The 24,833-nt window shown below is 36.7% G+C and overlaps 1 protein-coding gene across 1 annotated transcript in view; it reads left to right on the top strand.

Annotated features, from left to right (window-relative positions):
- The window catches only part of UBR1 (ubiquitin protein ligase E3 component n-recognin 1), a 154,691-nt gene that overhangs the window by 43,365 nt on the left and 86,493 nt on the right, over positions 1 to 24,833 (top strand). Inside the window, exons 6-15 of the mRNA XM_068963839.1 lie at positions 1,948 to 2,086; positions 3,069 to 3,131; positions 3,360 to 3,483; positions 3,766 to 3,873; positions 4,515 to 4,603; positions 13,891 to 13,989; positions 14,859 to 15,016; positions 20,183 to 20,282; positions 20,806 to 20,934; positions 23,866 to 24,046. Of these exons, the coding sequence (XP_068819940.1) occupies positions 1,948 to 2,086; positions 3,069 to 3,131; positions 3,360 to 3,483; positions 3,766 to 3,873; positions 4,515 to 4,603; positions 13,891 to 13,989; positions 14,859 to 15,016; positions 20,183 to 20,282; positions 20,806 to 20,934; positions 23,866 to 24,046 (1,190 nt within the window). The remainder of the gene's footprint in view (positions 1 to 1,947; positions 2,087 to 3,068; positions 3,132 to 3,359; positions 3,484 to 3,765; positions 3,874 to 4,514; positions 4,604 to 13,890; positions 13,990 to 14,858; positions 15,017 to 20,182; positions 20,283 to 20,805; positions 20,935 to 23,865; positions 24,047 to 24,833) is intronic.

The following is a 24,833-nucleotide window of genomic DNA, read 5'->3' on the forward strand; positions in this document are numbered from 1 at the left end:
CTACTAAGTTTATTTGTATTATTTTAGGAGAAAGACTTAAGAATTTCAATTTTTAAAGACATTAAATGATAGAACTGCCTTATGACCCAGCAATCCCACTTCTGGGCATACACACTGAGGAAACCAGAATTGAAAGAGACACATGTACCCCAATGTTCATCGCAGCACTGTTTATAATAGCCAGGACATGGAAACAACCTAGATGTCCATCAGCAGATGAATGGATAAGAAAGCTGTGGTGCATCTACACAATGGAGTATTACTCAGCCATTAAAAGAATACATTTGAATCAGCTCTTATGAGGTGGATGAAACTGGAGCCTATTATACAGAGTGAAGTAAGCCAGAAAGAAAAACACCAATACAGTATACGAACTCATATATATGGAATTCAGAAAGGTGGTAACGATAACCCTGTATGCAAGACAGCAAAAAAGACACAGATGTATAGAACAGTCTTTTAGACTCTGTGGGAGAGGGAGAGGGTGGGATGATTTGGGAGAGTGGCATTGAAACTGTATAATATCATATAAGAAACAAATCACCAGTCCAGATTCGATGCAGGATACAGGATGCTTGGGGCTGGTGCACTGGGATGACCCAGAGGGATGGTATGGGGAGGGAGGTGGGAGGGGGGTTCAGGATTGGGAACGTGTACACCCGTGGTGGATTCATGTTGATGTATGGCAAAACCAATACAATATTGTAAAGTAATTAACCTCCAATTAAAATAAATAAATTTTTTTAAAAAGACATTAAATGTATCATTTTGACTTTTACGGGACCATAAACTGCTTGGAAAAATAAGGGTCATCAGAATTATGTCAAAAAAGTTTTAATGTCAAATACATTGATAGCATCAGTTAAATGCTTTAAGAAATTCTGTGTTGGTAAGCGTAATTCGTGTGGTCTGCCTGTCTAAAAAGGGTGGGTTGCTTGAATGTGGTCATGTATGTAGACAGCACTGTATTTCAGATTCACAGATCTGATTTCTAATTCTCATTGTTTCTTAGCTTTGGGACGAAAGAGAAGTCTTTTTGAGTCTCTTATTTCCTAAGCTACAAGAGGCTTGAGAAAAGCTTCCTCTTAGAGTTATGAGGATCAGTTGACTATTTAGTGGAAGATTATTATAAACTGTTTAAAACTGGTAGTAATTTCTGACATTTGTGTAACTGTAGCCCACAACCATTTTCACATATTTTATAAGGTCCTAACACTCAAATGGAGATATTATACATCTCTTCTTGGAGATGTAAAAGATACCATCATCTCAGCAAGAGTAAATGCTTAAGTGATTTGTCTGAGGTTTCAGAGTCAAATGGTAGTGCTGGCACTTAAAATCTATACACCTTAAAAAAAAAAACTTAAATGTACTATAAAACCAGTATTACTTAAAATAAATAGAAGGTAGAAACAAAAATAAATAAAAACTAAATGTTAGTGAAATCTTGACTATTTGTCATTCCCTGCTTGAAAGTTCTGAGCCTGAGGCTTGTCTCCCTTTGTTAGAGTGGGAGATTAGCAAGAGTTATGAATAGTATTAAAGACATACTGCCCTTTAATGAGAATAACATATTACTTCTGGAAGTCAGAAAAATTCGGGGATAAACGTGAAAAAATTGATACTTATATCAGAGTTTTAAAGTTTTATGGCACTGTACCACTTAAAATCGTCTCCTATACTAGTATTAGAGTGGTACTTTGGAGAAGGAAGTAGCAGCCCACTCTAGTATTCTTGCCTGGAAAACCCCATGGACGGAGGAGCCTCTTAGGCTGCAATCCATGGGGTCGCAAAGAGTCCAACATGACTTCACTTTCACTTTTCTCATACATAGGAAACTACATGGTGCTACTCATCACAGGGCATTTTTTATTTTAGCCTGGTTTTCATGTTTTCCTTTGCTTATTTGTTACAGTATCTGAATATATATCTTTTTGTTTTAAACAGGGAGAAAAATGATAGATACTACTGTGTCCTTTTCAATGATGAACACCATTCATATGACCATGTTATATACAGTCTACAAAGAGCTCTTGACTGTGAGCTTGCAGAGGCCCAGTTGCACACCACCGCCATAGACAAAGAGGTTCGTGTGTTTCATTTGAATTATTATACTGTCTTCATCATCTTCCTGGAAATTGGGTGTTGCCAAGTAGCTCTGTAGCCCTTGCCAAGTGCTTTAGTAGTATGTTAGGTACAACCATGCTCTTCATTTATTCCTTATAGCCCAAGTAAATTGGTTGAAACTTGGTTTTTCTGTGTGTGTATATTACAGTTTTAGATGACTATTATTTTCCTTTTTTAGTCTAAACAGAAAGTTACTGAATATATTTGGCAAAGAGCAGTTAAGAATGTCAGCTCAACCTTAGTTCTGTTTCTGTAAATTATTGAATAAATGACTAAATGCATGAATCCTGAGAAGTTGGTTAGCTTAACAGTATTTATTAAAACTATTTATAGAATAATGTTGATAACATGGCTCAGCTTTTATTTAACACCCATCCAAAGCAAAATGTATTCTTCAGATAGGCAGAAGAAATATTAACCTAATCTCTACCCTCAAGAGGAGTGTAAGACAGTGGAAGAAGCATCACGACACTAGTTACTGGTGCTGTGATTCTAGGGCTTGGAAATTAAGTATCCGTTAGGCCACACCTCTGACCCACTAGTGGACTGCATGTGTGCTATGTAACACATGTTAAAGAATTTCAGTTTCACTCATGAAAAGTATCTAAGGCATGTATTAATAATAGTAGTTTATTAAACCTAATTTATTGTTATCTAATAGAGTACACTACAATAAGTAAATAATGACATTCTTGTGAAGCAAGAAATCTGAGACTCTAAAGTATAGAAATTCTGTACTAGTGGCATTGAAAGTTCTGAAGCTGCATGAAGGTAGCTAATGCTAAACATTTCTGTTTATCTTATAGGTGTTATCAATCTTAGGATTTTTAGGTGGTCAAAAATGATTAATAATTAAGAGCTTGTTGGGTCTTTGGGTTTTATATTACTTATTGATTGGGATTGTCAATCTACTACTTAATTTCTTGTTTGTCTATAATTAGGGCCGTCGGGCTGTTAAAGCAGGTGCTTTTGCTGCTTGCCAGGAAGCAAAGGAAGATATAAAGGTAATTTTCTGAATTAGCGTCAAAAGGAAAATGTTAAGAGGAATGTACAAGAGCCCAAGTAAAACAGTTACATTGTTGAAGTGGTTTGACATCCTAAGTAAACATAAGTTTGGAGCATTTATACCCAGAGATTTGAAAATGTAACAGTTGTATGATTTGTTTTTTTTTTTAATTTTTAAAACAAACATTTAAAAACTAGTTTGTTTCTAATATTCCTTTCATTTGTAGAGTCATTCAGAAAATGTCTCTCAACATCCACTTCATGTAGAAGTATTACACTCTGAGGTTATGGCTCATCAGAAATTTGCTTTGCGTCTGGGGTCCTGGATGAATAAAATTATGAGCTACTCAAGTAAGCATATAGCCTGTTTTTCTTATTTTTCATAAAATATTGTCTTTTTAAATAGCCACAGATTTTAAAATGTTGTTGAGTATAAAGTAAAATGATTGTTGTTTGTTTTAAATGCTATGAATAATGTTTTGTTGGCTCTTGATTCTTTGATGTTGACAGAATTATTTTTGACATCAAGTATGAGAGGATTTACTGTTAGTTTTTTCATACGTTCTTATAGGAAATGTATTTTTGGGAGAAATACTTTAAGAATAAAAACTATGTAACTTCTTTTGTTTGCAGGTGACTTCAGACAGATCTTTTGCCAAGCTTGCCTTAGAGAAGAACCTGGCTCTGAGAATCCCTGTCTCATAAGCAGGTTAATGCTTTGGGATGCAAAGCTTTATAAAGGTAGGTAGATCTTTACTTATGCTTCTTGCTTTGAAGCAAAGGAATATTATAGCTGTAGTGGAGTTGTGATCTCTTTTATTTATTAAATAAGTTAACTTGATAAGATATTATATTTTCAGGGTGAGATTAACCAGTCAATATGTATTCGTCTGTGTTAAAACCCAGGGAGATTGCCTTTTAATTGTAGTGCCTTTTCATTTAGTCAGAACCAGTAAAAAAGAGTATGTATGTATTCATGTAGTAATGCCATTATAAAAGCCATGTTAATTTTCATTTTTAAAACTAAACGAAGACCCAAAAGTAAAAAGTTAGAGAAAGGCTAAAGGGGATGGAGAAGGGAAGGAACGTACGGTAGTTTTTAATGAGACAGAATGAAAAGAAATGGAGAAAGGTTGGGCGAAGTAGGATGAAGTAAGGTACAACAGTGAGAGGGCTACAGAAAATAAGGGAAAAGGCATTATATGTATGTATTTTAAATTCTAGCTCTTAAATATTAATGTAATAAGTGCCACTAATATTTGAGTCCTTGAAGTCTTATTAGCATGTGAAATATTTTTATAGTGTTCTGCCACTACTAATAGCTAAAATGTTTTCTTTGCCTTGGCAATGCTCCTCCCACTTCTCCCCAAAATGATTTATAGGTGCCCGTAAGATCCTTCACGAGTTGATCTTCAGCAGTTTTTTTATGGAGATGGAGTACAAAAAATTCTTTGCTATGGAATTTGTGAAGGTAATTGCTCTTTATAAATAGATGTCAACAAATGAAAATAGAAAACCATTTTGTAAGTGAAATAATGGAAACAAAGGGGATAATTACAGAGCAGGAATTTAATTTTACAGCTTATTTGTTTTTCAAAAAGTTCATCATTTAATTTCACATTTGGTAGTATGAAAACAGTAGTCTAAGAGGAGATAGATAGTTGGAAAATGACCTGGAATTTGCTTGGACAAAGCAATAGGAAGATGTCACAATTATGAGTACATTTATCTTTTCTAATCATTTGTCTGTTAAAATTGTAACAAGAGCAGTGACTAGTTGAAAGAAGAGCAGGGAAAAGGAACAGATATATATATACATGCTAAAAGGAGGCAGAAATTTGATGGGTAAGAGTTATACTTAACTATCTGAGGCTAGAATATACAAATTTATAGCTTTTTTTAAAAATTTATTTTAATTGGAGGATTTGCTTTACAATATTATAGTGGTTTTTGCCATACATTGACATGAATCAGTCACAGGTGTACATGTGTCCCCCATCCCGAAGCCCCCTCCCACTTCCCTCCTCATCCCATCCCTCTGGGTTGTCCCAGTGCACCGGCTTTGAGTGCCCTGTTTCATGCATCAAACTTAGACTGGTCATCTGTTTCATGTATGGTAACATACATGTTTCAGTGCTATCCTCTCAAATCATCCCACGCTCGCCTTCTCCCACAGAGTCCAAAAGTCTGTGCTTTACATCTCTATATCTTTTGTTGTCTCGTGTATAGGGTCATCATTACTGTCTTTCTAAATTCCATATATATGTGTTAATATACTGCATTGGTCTTTTTCTTTCTGACTTCACTCTGGATAATAGACTCCAGTTTCATCCATATCATTAGAACTGATTCAAATGTGTTCTTTTTAATAGCTGAGTAATATTCCATTGTGTATATGTACCACAACTTTCTTATCCATTCATCTGCCAATGGACATCTAGGTTGCCTCCATGTCCTAGCTATTGTTAACAGTGCAGCAGTGAACATTGGAGTACACGTGTCTCTTTCAATTCTGGTTTCCTCAGTGTGTATGCCCAGCAGTGGGATTGCTGGGTCGTATGGCAGTTCTACTTCCAGTTTTTTAAGGAATCTCCACAATGTTCTCCATAGTGGCTGTACTAGTTTGCATTCCTACCAACAGTGTAAGAGTGTTCCCTTTTATCCACACCCTGTCCAGCATTTATTGTTTGTAGACTTTTTTGATAGCAGCCATTCTGACCAGCGAGAGATGATACTTCATTGTGATTTTTATTTGCATTTCTATGATCATGAATGATGTTGAGCATCTTTTCATGTGTTTGTTAGCCATCTGTATGTCTTCTTTGGAGAAATGTCTGTTTAGTTCTTCGGCCCATTTTTTGATTGGGTCGTTTATTTTTCTGGAATTGAGCTGCTTATATATTTTTGAGATAATTCTTTATTAGTTGCTTCGTTTCTGTTATTTTCTCCTATTCAGAAGGCTGTCTTTTCACCTTGCTTATAGTTTCCTTTGTTGTGCAAAAAAGCATTTAATTTTAATTAGGTCCCATTTGTTTTTGCTTTTGTTTCCATTTCTCTGGGAGGTGAGTCATAGAGGATTTTGCTGTGATTTATATCAGATAGTGTTTTTCCTATGTTTTCCTCTATGAGTTTTATAGTTTCTGGTCTTACATTTAGATCTTTAATCCATTTTGAGTTTATTTTTGTGTATGGTATTATAAAGTGTTCTAGTTTCATTCTTTCACAGGTGGTTGAGCAGTTTTTCCAGCACCACTTGTTAAAGAGATTGTCTTTTCTCCATTGTATATTTTTGCCTCCTTTGTCAAAGATAAGGTGTCCATAAGTGCGTGGATTTATCTCTGGGCTTTCTGTTTTGTTCCAGTGATCTGTATTTCTGTCTTTGTGCCAATACCAATACTGTCTTCTTGATGACTATAGCTTTGTAGTATAGTCTGAAGTCAGGCAGGTTGATTCCTCCACTTCTATTCTTCTTTCTCAAGATTGCTTTGGTATTCAAGGCTTTTTGTATTTCCACACAAATTGTGAAATTATTTGTTGTAGTTCTCTGAAAAATACTCTTGGTAGCTTGATCGGGATTGCATTGAATCTGTAGATTGCTCTAGGTAGTATACTCATTTTCACTATATTGATTCTTCCGATCCATGAACATGGTATATTTCTCCATCTATTTGTGTCATCTTTGATTTCTTTCATCAGTGTTTTATAGTTTTCTATATATAGGTCTTTTGTTTCTTTAGGTAGATTTATTCCTAAGTATTTTATTCTTTTTTTTTTTGCTATGTTGAATGGGATTGTTTTCTTAATTTCTCTTTCTCTTTTCTCATTGTTAGTGTATAGGAATGCAAGGGATTTCTGTGTATTAATTTTATATCCTGCAACTTTACTATATTCATTGATTAGCTCTAGTAATTTTCTGGTGGTGTCTTTAGAGTTTTCTATGTAGAGGATCATGCCATCTATAAACAGTGAGAGTTTTACTTCTTCTTTTCCAATTTGGGTTCCTTTTATTTCTTTGTCTTCTCTGATTGCTGTGGCTAAAACTTCCAAAACTATATTGAATAGTAGAGGTGAGAGTGGGCACCCTTGTCTTGTTCCTGATTTTAGGGGAAATGCTTTCAGTTTTTCACCATTAAGGGTAATGGTTGCTGTGGGTTTATCATATATGGCTTTTATTATGTTGAGGTATATTCCTTCTGTGCCTGCTTTCTGGAGAGTTTTTATCATAAATGGGTGTTTGATTTTGTCAAAGGCTTTCTCTGCATCTATTGAGATAATCATATGGTTTTTATCTTTCAATTTGTTCATGTGTTATATGACATTGATTGATTTGCAGATATTGAAGAATCCTTGCATCCCTGGGATAAAGCCCACTTGGTCATGATGTATGATCTTTTTAATAGGTTGTTGGATTCTGTTTGCTAGAGTTTTGTTGAGAATTTTTGCATCTATGTTTATCATGAGATTGGCGTATAGTTTTCTTTTTTTGTGGCATCTTTGGTTTTGGTATTAGGGTGATGGTGGCCTCATAGAATGAGTTTGGAAATTTACCTTTCCGTTGCAATTTTCTGAAAGAGTTTGAGTAGGATAGGTGTTAGCTCTTCTCTAAATTTTTGGTAGAATTTAGCTGTGAAGGCATCTGGTCCTGGACTTTGGTTTGTTGGAAGATTATTTATTACAGTTTCGATTTCGATGCTTGTGATAGATCTGTTAAGATTTTCTGTTTCTTCCTGGTTCAGTTTTGGAAGGTTATACTTTTCTAAGAATTCATCTGTTTCTTCCAAGTTGTCCATTTTATTGGCATATAGTTGCTGATAGTAGTCTCTTATGATCCTTTGTATTTCTGTGTTGTCTGTTGTGATTTCTTCATTTTCATTTCTAATTTTGTTGATTTGATTCTTCTCCCTTTTTTTTCTTGAGTCTGGGTAATGGTTTGTCTATTTTATTTTGTTTATCTTCTCAAAGAACCAGCTTTTAGTTTTGTTTTTTTACTGTAGTCTCTATTGTTTCTTTTTCATTTATTTCTGCTCTAATTTTTATGATTTCTTTCCTTCTACTAACCCTGGGGTTCTTCGTTTCTTCTTTTCCTAGTTGCTTTAGGTGTAAAGTTACATTATTTATTTATTTTTTCTCTTGTTTTCTGGAGGTTAGCTTGTGTTGCTATGAACCTTCCACTTAGCACTGCTTTTACTGAATCTCATAGGTTTTAGGTTGTTGTGTTTTCATTTTCATTCATTTCTATGCATATTTTGATTTCCTTTTTCTTCCGTGATTCAGAAGCATGTTGTTTAGCCTCCATATGTTGTATTTTAATAGCTTTTTCCCTGTAGTTGAAATCTAATCTTACTGCATTGTGATTAGAAAAGATGCTTGAAATGATTTCAATTTTCTTGAATTTACCAAGGCTAGATTTATGGCCCAGGATGTGTTCTGTCCTGCAGAATGTTCCATGTGCACTTGAGAAAATGGTGAAAGTCATTGTTTTGGGGTAAATGTCCTATAGATATCAATTAGGTCTAACCAGTCCATTGTATCATTCAAAGTTTGTGTTTCCTCACTAATTTTCTGTTTGGTTGAGCTATCTGTAGGTGTGAGTAGGGTATTAAAGTCTCTCACTATTATTGTGTGACTGTTAATTTCCTCTTTCATACTTGTTAGCATTTGCCTTATGTATTGAGGTGCTCCTATGTTGGGTGCATTTATATTTATAATTATTATATCTTCTTCTTGGATTGATCCTTTGATTATTATGTAAAGTCCTTCTTTGTCCCTTTTCACAGTCTTTATTTCAAAGTCTGTTTTATCTGATATGAGTATTGTTATTCCTGCTTTCTTTTGGTCTACATTTGCATGAAATATCTTTTGCCAGCTCTTCACTTTCAGTCTGTATGTGTCCCTTGGCTTGACGTGGGTCTCTTGTAGACAGCATATATAGGGGTCTTATTTTTGTATCCATCCAGCCAGTCTGTCTTTTGGTTGGGGCATTCCACCCATTTACATTTAAGGTAATTATTGATAGGTATGATCCCGTTGCCATTTACTTTGTTGTTTTGGGTTTGAGTTTATAAACCTTTTCTGTGTTTCTTTTCTAGAGAAGATCCTATAGCATTTGTTGGAGAGCTGGTTTGGTGGTGCTAAATTCTCCCAGCTTTTGCTTGTCTGTAAAGCTTTTGATTTCTCCTTCATATTTGAATGAGATCCTTGCTGGTTATAGTAATCTGGCTTGTAGGTTTTTCTCTTTCAGCACTGTAAGTATGTCCTGCCTTTCCCTTCTGGCCTGAAGAGTTTCTGTTGAAGGATCAGCTGTTATCCTTATGGGGATCCCTTTGTGTATTATTTATTGCTTTTCACTTGCTGCTTTTGATATTTGCTCTTCACTAGTTTGATTAATATGTGTCTTGGGGTGTTTTTCCTTGGGTTTATCCTGTTTGCGACTCTCTGGGTTTCTTGGACTTGGGTGTCTATTTTCTTCCCCATTTTAGGGAAGTTTTCAACTATTATCTCCTCAGGTATTTTTTCATGCCCTGTCTTTTTGTCTTGTTCTTCTGGGACACCTGTTATTCGAATGTTGGGGTGTTTAACATTGTCCCAGAGGTCTCTGAGGTTGTCCCCATTTCTTTCTATTCTTTTTTCTTTTTTCCTCTCTGCTTCATTTATTTCCACCATTCTGTCTTCCACCTTACTTATCCTATCTTCTCCCTCAGTTATTCTACTGTTGTTTCCCTCCAGAGTGTTTTTGATCTCATTTATTGCATTATTCATTACTGATTGACTCTTTATTTCTTCTAGGTCCTTGTTAAACATTTCTTGCATCTTCTCAATCCTTGTCTCTAGTCTATTTATCTGTAACTCCATTTTGTTTTCAAGATTTTGGATCAGCTGTATTATCATTATTCTGAATTCTTTTCCAGGTAGACTCCGTATCTCCTCCTCTTTTGTTTGGTTTAGTGAGCATTTATCATGTTCCCCTACCTGCTGAATATTTCTCTGTCTTTTCATTTTGTTTCTATTGCTGTGTTTGGGGTGCCCTTTCTGTAGGCTGGAAGTTTGTGTTTCCTCTTTATTGTGGAGCCTGCTTCCTGTGGGTGGGGTTGGACTAGTGGCTTGTCAAGGTTTCCTGGTTAAGGGAGCTTGCATCTGTGTTCTGGCGGATGGAGCTGTATCTCTTCTCTCTGGAGTGCAGTGAAGTGTCCAGTAGTGAGTTTGGGGGTGTCTATGAGTTTGACATGGCTTTGGACAGCTTGTCTTTTAATGTTCAGGGTTGTGCTCCTGCTTTGCTGGAGAATTAGCATAGTATGTCTTGCCCTGGAACTTGTCCCTTGGGTGGAGCTTGGTTTCAGTGTAGGTATGGAGGCTTTTGAGTGAGCTCTTGTCTATTAATGTTCCCTGGAATCAGGAGTTCTCTGATGTTCTCAAGTTTTAGAGCTAAGCCACCTGCCTCTGGCTTTCTGCCCTTCTCTTACAGTAGCCTCAAGACTTCTCCATCCATGCAGCACAGATGAGAAAATACCTAGGTTAATGGTGAAGCAGTTCTCCACAGCAGGGGACACCCAGAGAGATTCACAGAGTTACACAGAGAAGAGAAGAGGGAGGAGGGAGATAGAGGTGACCAGGAGGAGAAGAGGGGCAGTCAAAAGGGGAGAGACCAGTCTAGCCAGTAATCAGTTCCCTAAGTGTTCTCCACAGCCCAGAACACCCCGAGAGATTCACAGAGTTAAGTCAAGAAGAGAAGGGGGAGGGAGGAGATAGAGATGACCTGGGGGAAGAAAGGGAGATTCTAAAGGAGAGAGAGCAATCAAGCCAGTAATCACACCTCTGAGTGAAAATGGATACTGAAGATTAGATTCTTAAAGGTACAAAATTGATAACAAATACCAAAAAGCAGAGATTAAAAATCTAGAGTAGAGGTTAGACTTTCAAAAAAAAAATATTGAAAATACAAAACAAAATCAATCACAAAAATTATAAAATATATATATGTGAAATTTGCTTTAAAAATAGGGTCTTTTTTTCTGCAACATAATAATAGGTTATAAAAATGAAAATTAAAAGTAATAAAGAGGTTAAAGTTTAAAAAAATGAAAAAGTGATAATAGTAAAAATACATCTAGGAATTTCTCTGAAGCTGTTGTGGGCAGTGTGGGGTCAGTTTAGTTTCAGATAGTTCCTTGTTCCAGCTTGTACTTGTTCTCAAGGTCTATAGGCCCCTCCAGTGCTTAGTCAGTGTTAACTACAGGGGTTTAATCTGTTGCGCCTGTCACTTCCAGAGCTGTTCCCTCTTCTTTATTTTGGCTTCCTCTGTTTGCAAGTCTCTTCAGTGTCTGATTTCTGCCCTGACACAAGGGGCCGAAGGTGGTCACTTATTTAGGCCTACTTGTTCAGTTGTGTTGTGGGGAGGGAGGGACACTGCAAGCAAATATTGCTGGCGTGTGAGGGGAGTGCTCGCAGTGTATGGACCACACTGAGTTTGCCCCAGCTCACGGCAGCATGTGCTTCCTGAGTCCACACTGCTCAGGCTCCAGGGTGCTCTGCAGGGGCACTGTCCAAAGCAGGCCCTGCAGTTTGTGCACTTCCCAGGTCTCAGCTGCTCAGGTTCTCAGGTACTCGGCAAGGGCACAGACTCGGTTGGGCATGCATTTTGTACCCTTCCCAGGTCTGAGCAGCTCAGGCCACCAGGTGTTTGGCAGATGCACTGTCCCAGGTGGGCCGTGCATCTTAATCACCTCCCCAGTCCCAGCCACGTGGTTTCCCAGGTACCCTGCATGTCTCTCTTCTGGTGAGCTGATCTCAGGCTGCGACCCTCCTGGCAGATGTCAATCATCCAGGATCCCCAGGAAGACATGGTTAGCAACTGGAAGCCTGCTCACAGTTTAGTGGAGGATGCCCATCTCTGGGACCAAGATTGGAGCAGCCACTTGCCTTCCAGCTCTGGCTGTCACTCACCTGCTTCTCTGCCTCCAACAGAGGGGAGAGAGCAGAGGGCTGTACACAGCCGGCTAGCTCTCCTTTGGTATTGTCTCAGTCCTTTGTTCTGTGAGCAACACAGGCTGTGCTTTAAAGCCTTTTGTGGGAAAGTTCTCTTTTTCTTTTTTCCCCCTCTCTGGCTATCCCACACTTTGGGTTGCTGTCTCATGTTAGCTCCCTCAGATTGTCCTCAGGGCATTCAGGCCCAGTCCTTACCCTAAGCACTGATTATGCAGCCTACCCCTCCCTGTTCAGCCCCTGCTGGCTGGTGGCAAACACAAGCGTTTGGGCTACTTTTCCACTGGCAGTTGTGTTTAGGTGAGTATTCTGTGGGTTTTGTGTTTGTTTGTTTGTTTTTTCTCCTGGTTATGTTGCCCACTGAAATTGCGAAACTCCCCACAGACCCACCTGAGAGAGGGTTTCATACTGTTTGGAAACTTTTCCTCCGTCACAACTCCCTCCCCAGGACCAGTCTCTGTCCCTAACTCTTTTGTGTCTCTCTTTGTCTTTTATGTTTTGTCCTACCTTCTTTCAAGGAGAATGGGCTGCCTTTCTGGGTACTTGGTGTCTTCCGCCAGTGTTCAGAAATTGTTTTGTGGAAGCTGCTCAGCATTCAGATGATCTTTTGATGAATTTGTGGGAGGAAGAGTGTCCTAGTTCTCCTATTCCTCCGCCTTCTTAGGACTGCTTCTATAACTTTTAAATATTGTTTTGTTGATCTATTGTATATCCCTTACATTGATGTATTTTCTTGTGTGTCTCTCAAGTTAAATTAGTTAGAACATGTACTTCTTTAAATCTTCTACTTTGTCTTATACAGAGGTATGCAAGAAATACTTGTTAGTTTATTCTGATTTTGAGTTGCACAAAATTCTGCAAAACTTAGGTCAGAGGTAGAATCAGAATGGAATTGGAAGCAGAATGTGAAATAATGGTTATCACAGGTAAATGATACTGTGGGACAAGATACTTGCACTTCCTGGATTTTATAATTAGATTGATAAAAGCAGCTAAGATATTTGGTTTCTTAAAAGGTGATGACAACTCAAATTATCAACTCTATTCTTCAAAAACTCTTTAGAGGTAGAATAAAGGACCATGTATGTGATCTGAAATGAATTTTTTCTTTATACAACAGCAGTTTACCCTCCTTAGGATTACCTATTAAATTTCGTGTGAATTCTAATGGATGGAATTAAATATGTAGGTCAAGGATCTAATACTGTGCTTACATATAATAGCTGCTTGAGGCATGACTGGATGTATTATTGTTTTTGTTCTCACAAGATATCAGGGTTGATTTTCATCTGGTATGCATTAGTATGGATAAGAAGTTATGCATAGCCAGCATCCATTCTGTTTAAGGCTGGATTGAATGTGATGATTGATTTTCTGGGTCATATCAGTTTTTAAATACATTTAATATAGTCCCTGCTGTATTTCATTGGGAAGAAAATCTGCTAAAGATTGCCCCAGATTCTGTTTGGATAAAGGATACATTGCACCTTTGCAGTGCTCTGTGATTTTTACCTCTGTGTGTATGTATGTGTGTTTTGTTTTTTAAAAATCATTATTTCTTACTATACTAGATTGGATAGCTGAATTCTTATTCAATCTTTTGTTACTTGCTGTTTTAGTAAATTTTTGTTGACTGTACTATCTCCCTTTAATAAATAGGTATTACAATACTTGCCATCTTATACATAGAAACAAATATAGCAGCTGTTAAAATTGGGATTTTAAAAGTTTTCAGTAGTCATTTATAATTGCTTCTCTACTTATTGTTGTATCTTTCAGTATTACAAGCAGCTCCAGAAAGACTATATCAGTGATGATCATGACAGAAGTATCTCTATAACTGCACTCTCAGTTCAGATGTTTACTGTTCCTACTTTGGTATGTATTAATTAGTCTTGACAATCTTTATAAGTAACATTTGTTTTGTTTTTAAAGAATTTTATTTAATGTTGAATTAAAACAATTTATGAGTCACTATGTTCTATTCCACTTGGAAAATTGAATAATTCTTCAGTGGTATCAGCATGTGAATACTTTAATGGTTCCCAAGGTCTAGGTAACTCATGGAGTGGGAGTGGTGGCTCTGAGTTGGTTTGAAAGTCCTCATCTCTGCAGGGGAACACCAGAGCTGGTTTCTCAGTGTCTAGAGTAACTTAGGAGCAGTGTCTTATTAATACCTTTACTCTTATTGTTGTTGGGGGTGAGAGGAGAGCCTAAGATACAGCAAAACTTGGGGAGAGTATGACTGTCAGGCATTTGCAGGAGATGGTGCTGCAAGGCTTGGGAGGAGAGTGAAGGATTCTGCTTCCTTTTTGTACTACTACCATTGCTGTTTCTTATGGGCAGTTTGGTTTCTACTTTCTCTTTTCAAAGCCCAGAGAAAAGGATATGAAAGAGAAATTGAATTGTGAGTGAGGGGGAAATGTCAGAATACATAATGTATATGATAGAAGCCTGAAGTATATGTGTTTGTTCTACTTCGCTCACTGTATAATTAATAGTGGTAAACATTCATGTCAGTAACATGTGTAATGGGCTTGGGGTGTTCAGATAGGTTTTTTCCAGTTCCTGAGAGGTAGGGAACTTTTAGAAAATAATTTCTCAGAAATTGCTATTCTGTGAGAATAAGAACTGTGTTTGATGCTCAGCAAACATTTATTCAAAATGACTTACCAACCAAATGAATAGATAAAATCCATACTATAATGAGTTAATACTAATGACAATATTCTTGACATATTCTACAGGCTCGACATCTTATTGAAGAGCAGAATGTTATCTCTGTCATTACTGAAACTCTCCTGGAAGTTTTGCCTGAGTATTTGGATAGGAACAATAAATTCAACTTCCAGGGTTATAGCCAAGACAAATTGGGAAGAGTATATGCAGTAATTTGTGATCTAAAGTAAGTTGTTCAAGTCAAAAGGTGAGGGTACCTATTAAACACAGTTGGATTTATTCTATCCTATAAATAAACATCTGATCTTTTTGGTTATCTAGTGATAACGAGTACAAAGAACTGTGGCTGTCATGTCAGTAAATCTCTTAAGTGAAGGCTTCTTATAGAGTTAAAATCAGGTCAATAAAGAAGGTACTGAGGAAGGGCCTCTCATAGAATCTAGGGTCTTTGGGGATCATTAAATGAATCTCCATTGTAGTCACCATGTCTTCCACTCACTTCCACTCATGCATTTTGCTTCTGCCCCTCTTGCATAGTCTCTTTGTGGTTAGTTTCAAAGGATCTTGTTGATGTGAATATTTTTAATTCCCTTTTTCCTAGATATGATCAAGTTATATATATTCATCCAAGGTTTCTTAAGACATTCTCTCTGAAGAGAATAGAGTTTCCTTTTAAACTGAAGTTGAAATCACATGATAGATCATATTTGGGATCATTGAACCTAAAAGGAAATACATTTCTATTTTTCTTTAAATAGATGGTGACTACTGTAAGGATTATGCTATATAAAGGATTCAATAAATCATAAACTTCAAAAAATTATTTCAAGAATATATTGACAAAATATGTTTCATTTACTTTGCTGTTTACAAAAAGAGCTCTGAGATATATATGATTATTTATTCTTGTCCCTTGGAGAATAAAATCACTCTAATTTTTTCCATTTCCTCTAGTGACCATGTAAGGTATAAAGGGATACAAACAAGTTTCCAAACCAACCTAGAAGTAGTTTAATTAGAAAAATACATTTGACAGAATTTCTGAAACTATTCATTGGATCCTTGGTAATACTGAGAAAAATGCTTCCAGACCTTTTCCAATTCCTCAGTTTCTAAACATGATTATGACATGTAATTCATTCTTTAAAGTTCCTTAAATTATTATGTTATCATATCTTCAGTACAAGTTGAGATGGCAATGAGTTCAGTAGTGAATTACCATTTAGCTAGTGTGATTTGCAAATTATGCATAATTTATATCACACAAAACAAAAAATATACAAAAACTCCAAATAGCAGTACTTAATGCTTAGTGTTAAATTACTCTATTTGTCATTCCTTTGGTCTGCTGTGTAGGAAAAATCTCTTTACTGTAGTTCTCATTACTCTGAAGTATTCTTATAACAGAGTTATTTTTCTATCCAGAGAAGTAGTGCATAATCACTCATTATTTTACCGTATGTTATTTTATTTTGTGGATCTCTGCCTATAATTATTCTCTGCAGTAAATAATTGAGTTACTTCAACTCTTTGCGACCCCATAGACTATAGCCTGCCAGACTTCCCTGTCCATGGAGTTCTCCAGGCTAGAATACTGGAGTGGGTTGCCATTTCCTCCTCCAGGCTGCATCTCCTTGTCTCCTGCATTAGCAGGTGGGATTCTTTCACCGTTGTACCACCTCGGAGGCCTACCCCTGTGGTAAACCTTTAGGGTCCTCGGTTGGGAAGGTAATTTTAAAGTTTTCCCACTCTTCTAATGCTCACAACTTCTTTTCTACATCCTTATATAAATAGACATATCTCTAATGACAAGGAGAAGGGAAAATTAATGTCTTTTGAGGACTTATTTAATTCACTCTCACAAGGGTCCTGTGTTATTTATTAGTAACCATTGTGTGTTAAGGAGCTTTACTTATTTTACTTCATTTTATTCTTGCAATGTTCTCATAAGGCAGGTGATATAATCTTTATTTGTAGATTATATTTATTTGCGTAAGGTCATAAAGCTAGTAAGTGGCAGGATTTGACCCTAGCACTATTTGTCTGTAATGCTCATGTTCCTTTCACTACATCAAGTAGCCTCACAGACTACATAAACAGCAGTAAAGCCTTCTCTGAAACCTGGCCTAAAACACCAATCAGATATGCCCTTCATTTTACAAGTAATTATTGATCCCCATTTCTCAGTCTCTCATTGTAGAAATTTTGTAGTCATTCTTATTATTTCCCCATAGACTTATTCATTCACTACTTCTTCTTGAAACCCTTTTAAATCAGAAATAGCCACAAATACTTTTAATGCCTTTTAGTTGTTTCTTTTCTTCTTTACTCTTTCTTTTCTTCCTGTCTCTTGCATCTTCTTTACTTCTTAGGTCTCCTACAGGAGTCAGGCATAAACTATGTGAAGTCACTAGAAACATAAATTCTTCTCTAGATCAGTGCTTCTCAAATATTAATATGACTGCAGATCATTGTGGGAGCTTGTTAAAACACAGACTGAGTAGATCTGACTAGAAACCAAGATTCTGCATTTCTGAAGATTTACTTGATGCTGATACTTCTGGTGTGTGAACCAACCTTTTGAGTAGCACTGTATATCACGATGGTGTGATCACTGACCTAGAGCCAGACATCCTGGAATGGGAAGTCAGGTGGACCTTAGAAAGCATCACTACGAACAAAGCTAGTGGAGGGGATGGAATTCCAGTTGAGCTATTTCAAATCCTGAAAGATGATGCTGTGAAAGTGCTGCACTCAATATGCCAGCACATTTGGAAAACTCAGCAGTGGCCACAGGACTGGAAAAGGTCAGTTTTCATTCCAATCCCAAAGAAAGGCAATGCCAAAGAATGCTCAAACTACCGCACAATTGCACTCATCTCACATGCTGGTAAAGTAATGCTCAAAATTCTCCAAGCCAGGCTTCAGCAATACGTGAAACCGTGAACTTGCAGATGTTCAAGCTGGTTTTAGAAAACGCAGAAGAACCAGAGAGATGATTCCCTGGATCATGGAAAAAGCAAGAGAGTTCCAGAAAAACATCTATTTCTGCTTTATTGCCTATGCCAAAGCCTTTGACTGTGTGGATCACAATAAACTGTGGAAAATTCTGAAAGAGATGGGAATACCAGACCACCTGACCTGCCTCTTGAGAAACCTATATGTAGGTCAGGAAGCAATAGTTAGAACTGGACATGGAACAACAGACTGGTACTAAACGGGAAAAGGACTTTATCAAAGCTGTATATTGTCACCCTGCTTATTTAACTTATATGCGGAGTACATCATGAAAAATGCTGGGCTGGAAGAAGCACAAGCTAGAATCAAGATTGCCGGGAGAAATATCAAGAACCTCAGGTATGCAGATGACACCACCCTTATGGCAGAAAGTGAAGAGGAACTAAAAAGCCTCTTGATAAAAGTGAAAGTGGAGAGTGAAAAAGTTGGCTTAAAGCTCAACATTCAGAAAACGAAGATCATGACATCTGGTCCCATTACTTCATGGGAAATAGATGGGGAAACAGTGGAAACAGTGTCAGACTTTATTTTTTGGAGCTCCAAAATCACTGCAGATGGTGATTGCAGCCATGAAATTAAAAGACGCTTAGTCCCTGGAAGAAAAGTTATGACCAACCTAGATAGCATATTCAAAAGCAGAGACATTACTTTGCCAACCAAGGTCCATCTAGTCAAGGCTATGGTTTTTCCAGTAGCCATGTATGGATGTGAGAGTTGGACTGTGAAGAAGGCTGAGTGCTGAAGAATTGATGCTTTTGAACTGTGGTGTTGGAGAATACTCTTGAGAGTCCCTTGGACTGCAAAGAGATCCAGCCAGTCCATTCTGAAGGAGATCAACCCTGGGATTTCTTTGGAGGGAATGATGCTAAAGCTGAAACTCCAGTACTTTGGCCACCTCATGTGAAGAGTTGACTCATTGGAAAAGACTCTGATGCTGGGAGGGATTGGGGGCTGGAGGAGAAGGGGTCGACAGGATGAGATGGCTGGATGGCATCACTGACTCGATGGACGTGAGTCTGAGTGAACTCCGGGAGTTTGTAATGGACAGGGAGGCCTGGCATGCTGCGATTCATGGGGTCGCAAAGAGTCGGACACGACTGAGCAACTGAACTGAACTATGCTCTAGAAAACAGCCAATCTTTGATGCCATTTATTCATTGTGATAGAGTTTAAACTTTAGTCTTTTTTACTTTTACTTTAAAGGAAAAGTTTAGAATGTAATTAACATACTTCAAAGTTATTTCTTTAGTAAAGTCCAAGATGATTGTATTTTAACTTTGAACATATTAATGGATATTTAAAGAAAGGGAAAAATTAAGCTATAATCCTTATTGTCTTTACAAATAAAACTTAATTTTTCCTCCATCTTTTTGCCTTGTCTTTTATGTTCTGCGTTACTTCGTGTCCTTTTTTGGGGAGCTTAAATTTGGATTACAGTGTCTAGGATACATCTGTTTTTTCCCTCTACACTGGGAACCTCAAGGGTTGGGTATCTTATCTGTGTTTCTGTTCCTGATACCTGTTGTGTAATAGGAATTGATTTGGGTTGACTGAGTGCAAAATCATTTTATCAATTATTAATTATTCCTTCCTGAGAAGTTATTTCATGGTAAACCTTGTTCCCATTGGATGTGAAACCAGTCATTTTCTTTGCAGTCAAATTGTAGGCTACATTGGGTCTGTTTATCCTTTGAAACAAATATATTCTGTTATGTAAGCCAGGATGACATAGGTGTTTATAGCCTTCTTCTGGATCAGGGCAAAGAATGCCTGGAGGTAGGAAGTCTTTTACAAATTTCCTGACCCACCAGCAGTAGTTTATCTATGGTACTGAAATCAGATAACAGGACTGAATGGCTCTGGTAACCAGTACCAGGTATTCACACCAAGTTACAAATCTCTAGTCATACTGAGCAGCAGCAATAAAGGTATTGAATCCTCAGGCCAAACTACTATATGCATTGCAATTTTTCTGTAATTCTTATGACTACATGCTTTAGGGGTAAAAACAGACATCCTGCACAGGTAGTTTTAACATGTATTTTGAGACTGAGGGGATTTCATCTGGTCCTTCAGGTAAAGTATATGAATGCTTCTAGAAAGTTTGTATTATGATTGTCCGTCTGTGACCAGCTAGTTTCCTTCTAGGTTCACTTAATCAGCCTAATTTTTGAGTGGAGAAGTCAGGCTTTAGCCTTGACATCTGCCTCTGGTAGAGCATTCACATTTTGCTGGCATAATTCTAGTGCTGCCTAGAATTGTAAGAAATTAGAATACATAATTTTGATGAATCAACATTGTGTATAGCCCTGAGAACCTTAAAATTATGTCAAAATAGGAAAGTGAAATGTTTCTTTGTCTCTTGAAATATTAGATATATCCTGATCAGCAAGCCCACAGTATGGACAGAAAGATTAAGAATGCAGTTCCTTGAAGGCTTTCGATCTTTTTTGAAGATTCTTACCTGTATGCAGGTATGATAGTTCTTCTGTACATCAGTAAGATAAATTTATTTTAAAAATTTAATCCCAATTTTTCATGTTTTGTTTTGAGCAAATTACGGTTTTGAGAAAGAATAATTGTAGCAAAGTAAAAGTAAAATTTCAACACTGCCTCACCGATCCTGCTTTCAGAGACCTTAGTTAACTGCTACTGTTACTATTTATGTTTATTAATGTATAGTATGTGATAACTGTTGTAAATATCTTCACGCATTGTTTCTTTTGAGCCTCATAGCAATCTTATGAGATAGTTACTATTATTATCCCCATTTTACATACAAGGGAATCATAGCTTAGAAATAATTTGACCAGGATCATACAGCTAGAGAGTGACAAGAGTAAGAGTTTGAATCCATGCATTCTGACTTAGATAGCCATGTTTTTTAAAAAATACTTAAGCATACATGAGTATGAACCTTGATAATTTTATATTTTGCCAATGGAGGAGCAAAGAAAGAGGGCCCATGTATGTATGTTAATTACTCTTTTCTTGTAGGGAATGGAAGAAATCAGAAGGCAAGTTGGGCAACACATAGAAGTAGATCCTGACTGGGAGGCTGCCATTGCTATACAGATGCAGTTGAAGAATATTTTACTAATGTTCCAAGAATGGTGTGCTTGTGATGTAAGTAAAGTTTGTTAAGAGGATCAGTGCCTTTTTAAGTGTTCTAATGGTTAATATTAATAGCACAGTTTTATGTTGCAACTTCCTTGATGTAAAGTTTCATTACTTCTGATATTTTCTTATATATTTGAATCATCTTATTAAATTTGTAGTTTTTTACACTTAGAAAATGTGCTCCATTGGCATTCCATTTACTGTTAGGAAGAGTGGAATTTAAAAATTACAACACACACTAATCAATTAATAAATTAATTAAATTTATTTCCTTGGACATGAATATTAATAACATGAAAATTAGGATTAGACTTTTAAATAATCCAACAGTGGAAGTGGGTGGCTATTTATTCAATCAAGAGTCTTATTGTGTGCATTAAACCACTAAAAATATTACTTTTAAAATATAGAACTAATGTTTTTCCTTAAGCAATAATTTTAGACCATAACCCTCTTTATTTATTTATTTTTTTTCCCCCATGCTGGAAACTTTTTTTTTTTATACTATCATACTGTGTGTTTTTTTTTAACTTTACAATACTGTATTGGTTTTGCCACACATCAGCATGAATCCGCCACAGGTGTACACGTGTTCCCAATCCTGAACCCCCTCCCACCTCCCTCCCCATACCATCTCTCTGGTAGACCATAACCCTCTTTAAACACATAATCCTAATCAGATTCCCTTTTGAGAAGATGACCTCATTTATTTCTGCTCTAAGAAAATTAACATTATCTCAAATTTTTTCATCTTCTCCAGTTTTTCTGTACCACTCACTATAGTCTCTTCACTGAGTTTCTGCATATATCTTCACTATTGGTCTCTTTCTTGTTACCTCTTTCTTTCTTGAAGTGTTTTCTCTACCTAGGCTCTTGGTCTCAATCTGTGTTACTTCTTCCTGGAGTTTCCTTCCTCTGGTATTTCCCATTCTTTCATTCATCTGCCTCAAACACCAGGTCTGTCCTTAAAAACAGTGAGAATAAAAGACCGCTTGTCACTGCTACTTCATAAACTGTTTTCGGTCTTCCTTTTTTCCTTTTCTGTTGCACCACCAGCAGTTGGTCACCGGTTCAGAGTGGCAGCTACACTCACAGACACAATAGACTGCAGTCTAACGCAGTAGCTGTATAGAACAGTAAGGACAGGAAATATTGTCCAGTTGTCTGTCACAGCACATGTTTTTTGGCTCTCCTCACCTTTGTGAAGGGCATGGTTAATCGTTGGAGATGAGGTCAGTGTGTGGTGTTCATCTTTTCACCTGAAGATGTCTGCATTTACTATCATCTGAAGTCATCTATATATGCTGTTACCACTCTTTAACTTCTAAAACTGCTTTAGAGCCAGGCTTCTGTCCTTAGGAATTAATAGGAACTGTGTCTTGAAAAAATTTCAAAGCATCTATTTAGTAACCAAATTCAGGTCTTTTCCCTCTTCCTTAAATACCTGTAGCATTGTGTTCTTTTGAGAATCTTAATGATTTTGAAATTCTCTTTCCCTCTGATTTTCACAAGCCTTCTTATCCTGATATTTCTATTATTGATTACCCATTTCAATCAGTGATTGCCTTTTTCCCCTTAGTTCTTTCTGCCTAGTAAACGAGACATTCCCCAATATTTTCTTCTCTTTCTTACAGATCTTTTATTTCTCCCACCTCAGTTAAAACTTCATAAGATAACTTTCCCAAGCTAAAGTATCACTTGTGTTTGTGTGTGGCACATGACTGCTTAGATCCTACATTTCTATTTCAAACTCAATATTAGTAAATTGATTTGTCATCATTTCATTCTATTTCCAGCTTGCATTTTCTCTTCTTGACTTTCTTGTTCTGTTCATGACACCATGATTCATGCATTCATCCATACAGGAAATCTGAGAGCTACTGTGTTCTGTGTATTAGATGTTAACAGACCTTTGAGGGAAAAAAAAGTTTTGTGTTCAGGGAAGATTGAAAAATGTTAGGGTGAACAAAATCAAACATTTTTTTAAACCACTGAACTTCTCAAACCTTTTGATAAATCAATGGGTTAATCAATCATTTCTAAGAGGAATAGTCCCAAAATTTAACTATAGAATTCTTTTGTAAAAATAAAATCCATGTGAGAAATGCTCTTAAAAAGTGACCTTTGACTCATCTCCTTCCCATACTCAACCAGATTTGAGTCTTCCTCCTTCTAAATTTGTTTTATAATCCTAACGTATTTCCTGTAAGTTTAATCTTTTTTGCCATGACTGGCCCCACCCTTGTTGAGTCCCTTATCACCTTGCACTTAACTTAGTAATGAAACTTTCTGCTGGTTTCCTTGTCTCCTAACATTGCCCCCTCCAATCCATCATCTTCAGTGACACCCACTAATTCTTCTTGAAACAATACGTTGACTACATTATTACACATCAGATACTCTTCAAGTCTATTCAGATTCACATGGCTGTGCCAAGGCATGTTTCCAGTTTACTGGCTCATTAATTCTATCCATAAGCCTCTGATTTATCCAGATTTTATTCTTTTCCACTCCCTGAACAGGAGTTGTACTTCCCCTTATTTCTGTTTGTTTTTTCTGTATCTCTGCTTACATTGCTACCATCTCTCCATCTTCCCCCCATGCTTAAGCTGCGTATTCTTTCAGACGCCACTCAAAAGCTATGTTTACAAATGTGTGTTCCCAATTGTTTGTGATTTTTTTTCTTTTTTTGCCCTTTTAGAGTTATTAGTTTATACCACTTACATGGCTTACAATTTTTTACTTTGATTGTGTATCTGTATCTGTCTGACTGTCTTAATGTTTCCTACAGGTTTGCAGATCCTGTTGAGGTAGCTCTAATAACACATAGAACAATTTTGTGCTTGTATTTATTTAATAGTAAATATTTATTGAATGATATATTAATAATAAAGTAGGTAACTTATCAGTTTATTTGCATTCTTATTTTCCTTTTAGGAAGAACTCTTACTAGTGGCTTATAAAGAATGTCACAAAGCTGTGATGAGGTGCAGTACAGGTTTCAAATCTAGTAGCAAAACAGTAATACAATTGTGTGGTCATACTTTGGAAACTAAGTCCTACAAAGTATCTGAAGATCTTGTAAGCATACATCTGCCACTGTCTAGGACTCTTGCTGGTGAGTGTTTATTTGGTTCTTGCGTGTTTGTATTAGCTTTGTTTTCTGTAGACAGTCATATTAGAATCAGTACTGCTTCTGTGAGCACATACGTAGATCAGATACTGCAGTTAAGAACTGTCACTGTCCTTCAAAGAGCTGTGACCAGACATGTCAGGGTGTTTGTTTACCTGGATCTTTTGTTATCTGGGTCAACTCATGGATCCTCATAGTATATACTTTAGGACCAACTTGGTAACTTATTGCCTATCCAAGCATATAGGAAAATCTTGTTGCAGTTTTTTCACCCTCTTCTCTGTCTGATTGCACCAGTGTGTTGACTCTGTCACTATTCCTTTCACCACTGAAAGAAAGAAATCATAGATTTTCTTCAATCATCCTTTGATTTGCTTTTCCATGTAAATTGGCCCTGTCAGTTTTTTTTTCTTTTAACAACTTTGTAGAAGTGTTTGTATTTATATTTCTATGGTAAAGTATACATAAAATTTACCATTTTAATCATGCTTAAGTATATAGTTCAGTGGTGTTAAGTATATTCACATTGTTGTACAACCATCACCACCATCCATATCCAAAATTTTTTCATCTTCCCAATCTGAAATTTTGTACCCATTCAACATAGCTTCTCATTCCTTGTTCACTACAGAGATTTTCTGTCTCTATGACTTGACTATAGGTATCTCATATAAGTGAAATCATACTTGTATCCTTTTATAATTGGCTTATTTCACTTAGCATAATGTTCTCAAAGTTCATCCATGTTGTGATGTGTGTAAGATTTCCTTCA

The sequence above is a fragment of the Capricornis sumatraensis genome, chromosome 2 (assembly GCF_032405125.1).
Source record: "Capricornis sumatraensis isolate serow.1 chromosome 2, serow.2, whole genome shotgun sequence".
Classification (NCBI taxonomy): Eukaryota; Metazoa; Chordata; class Mammalia; order Artiodactyla; family Bovidae; genus Capricornis; species Capricornis sumatraensis.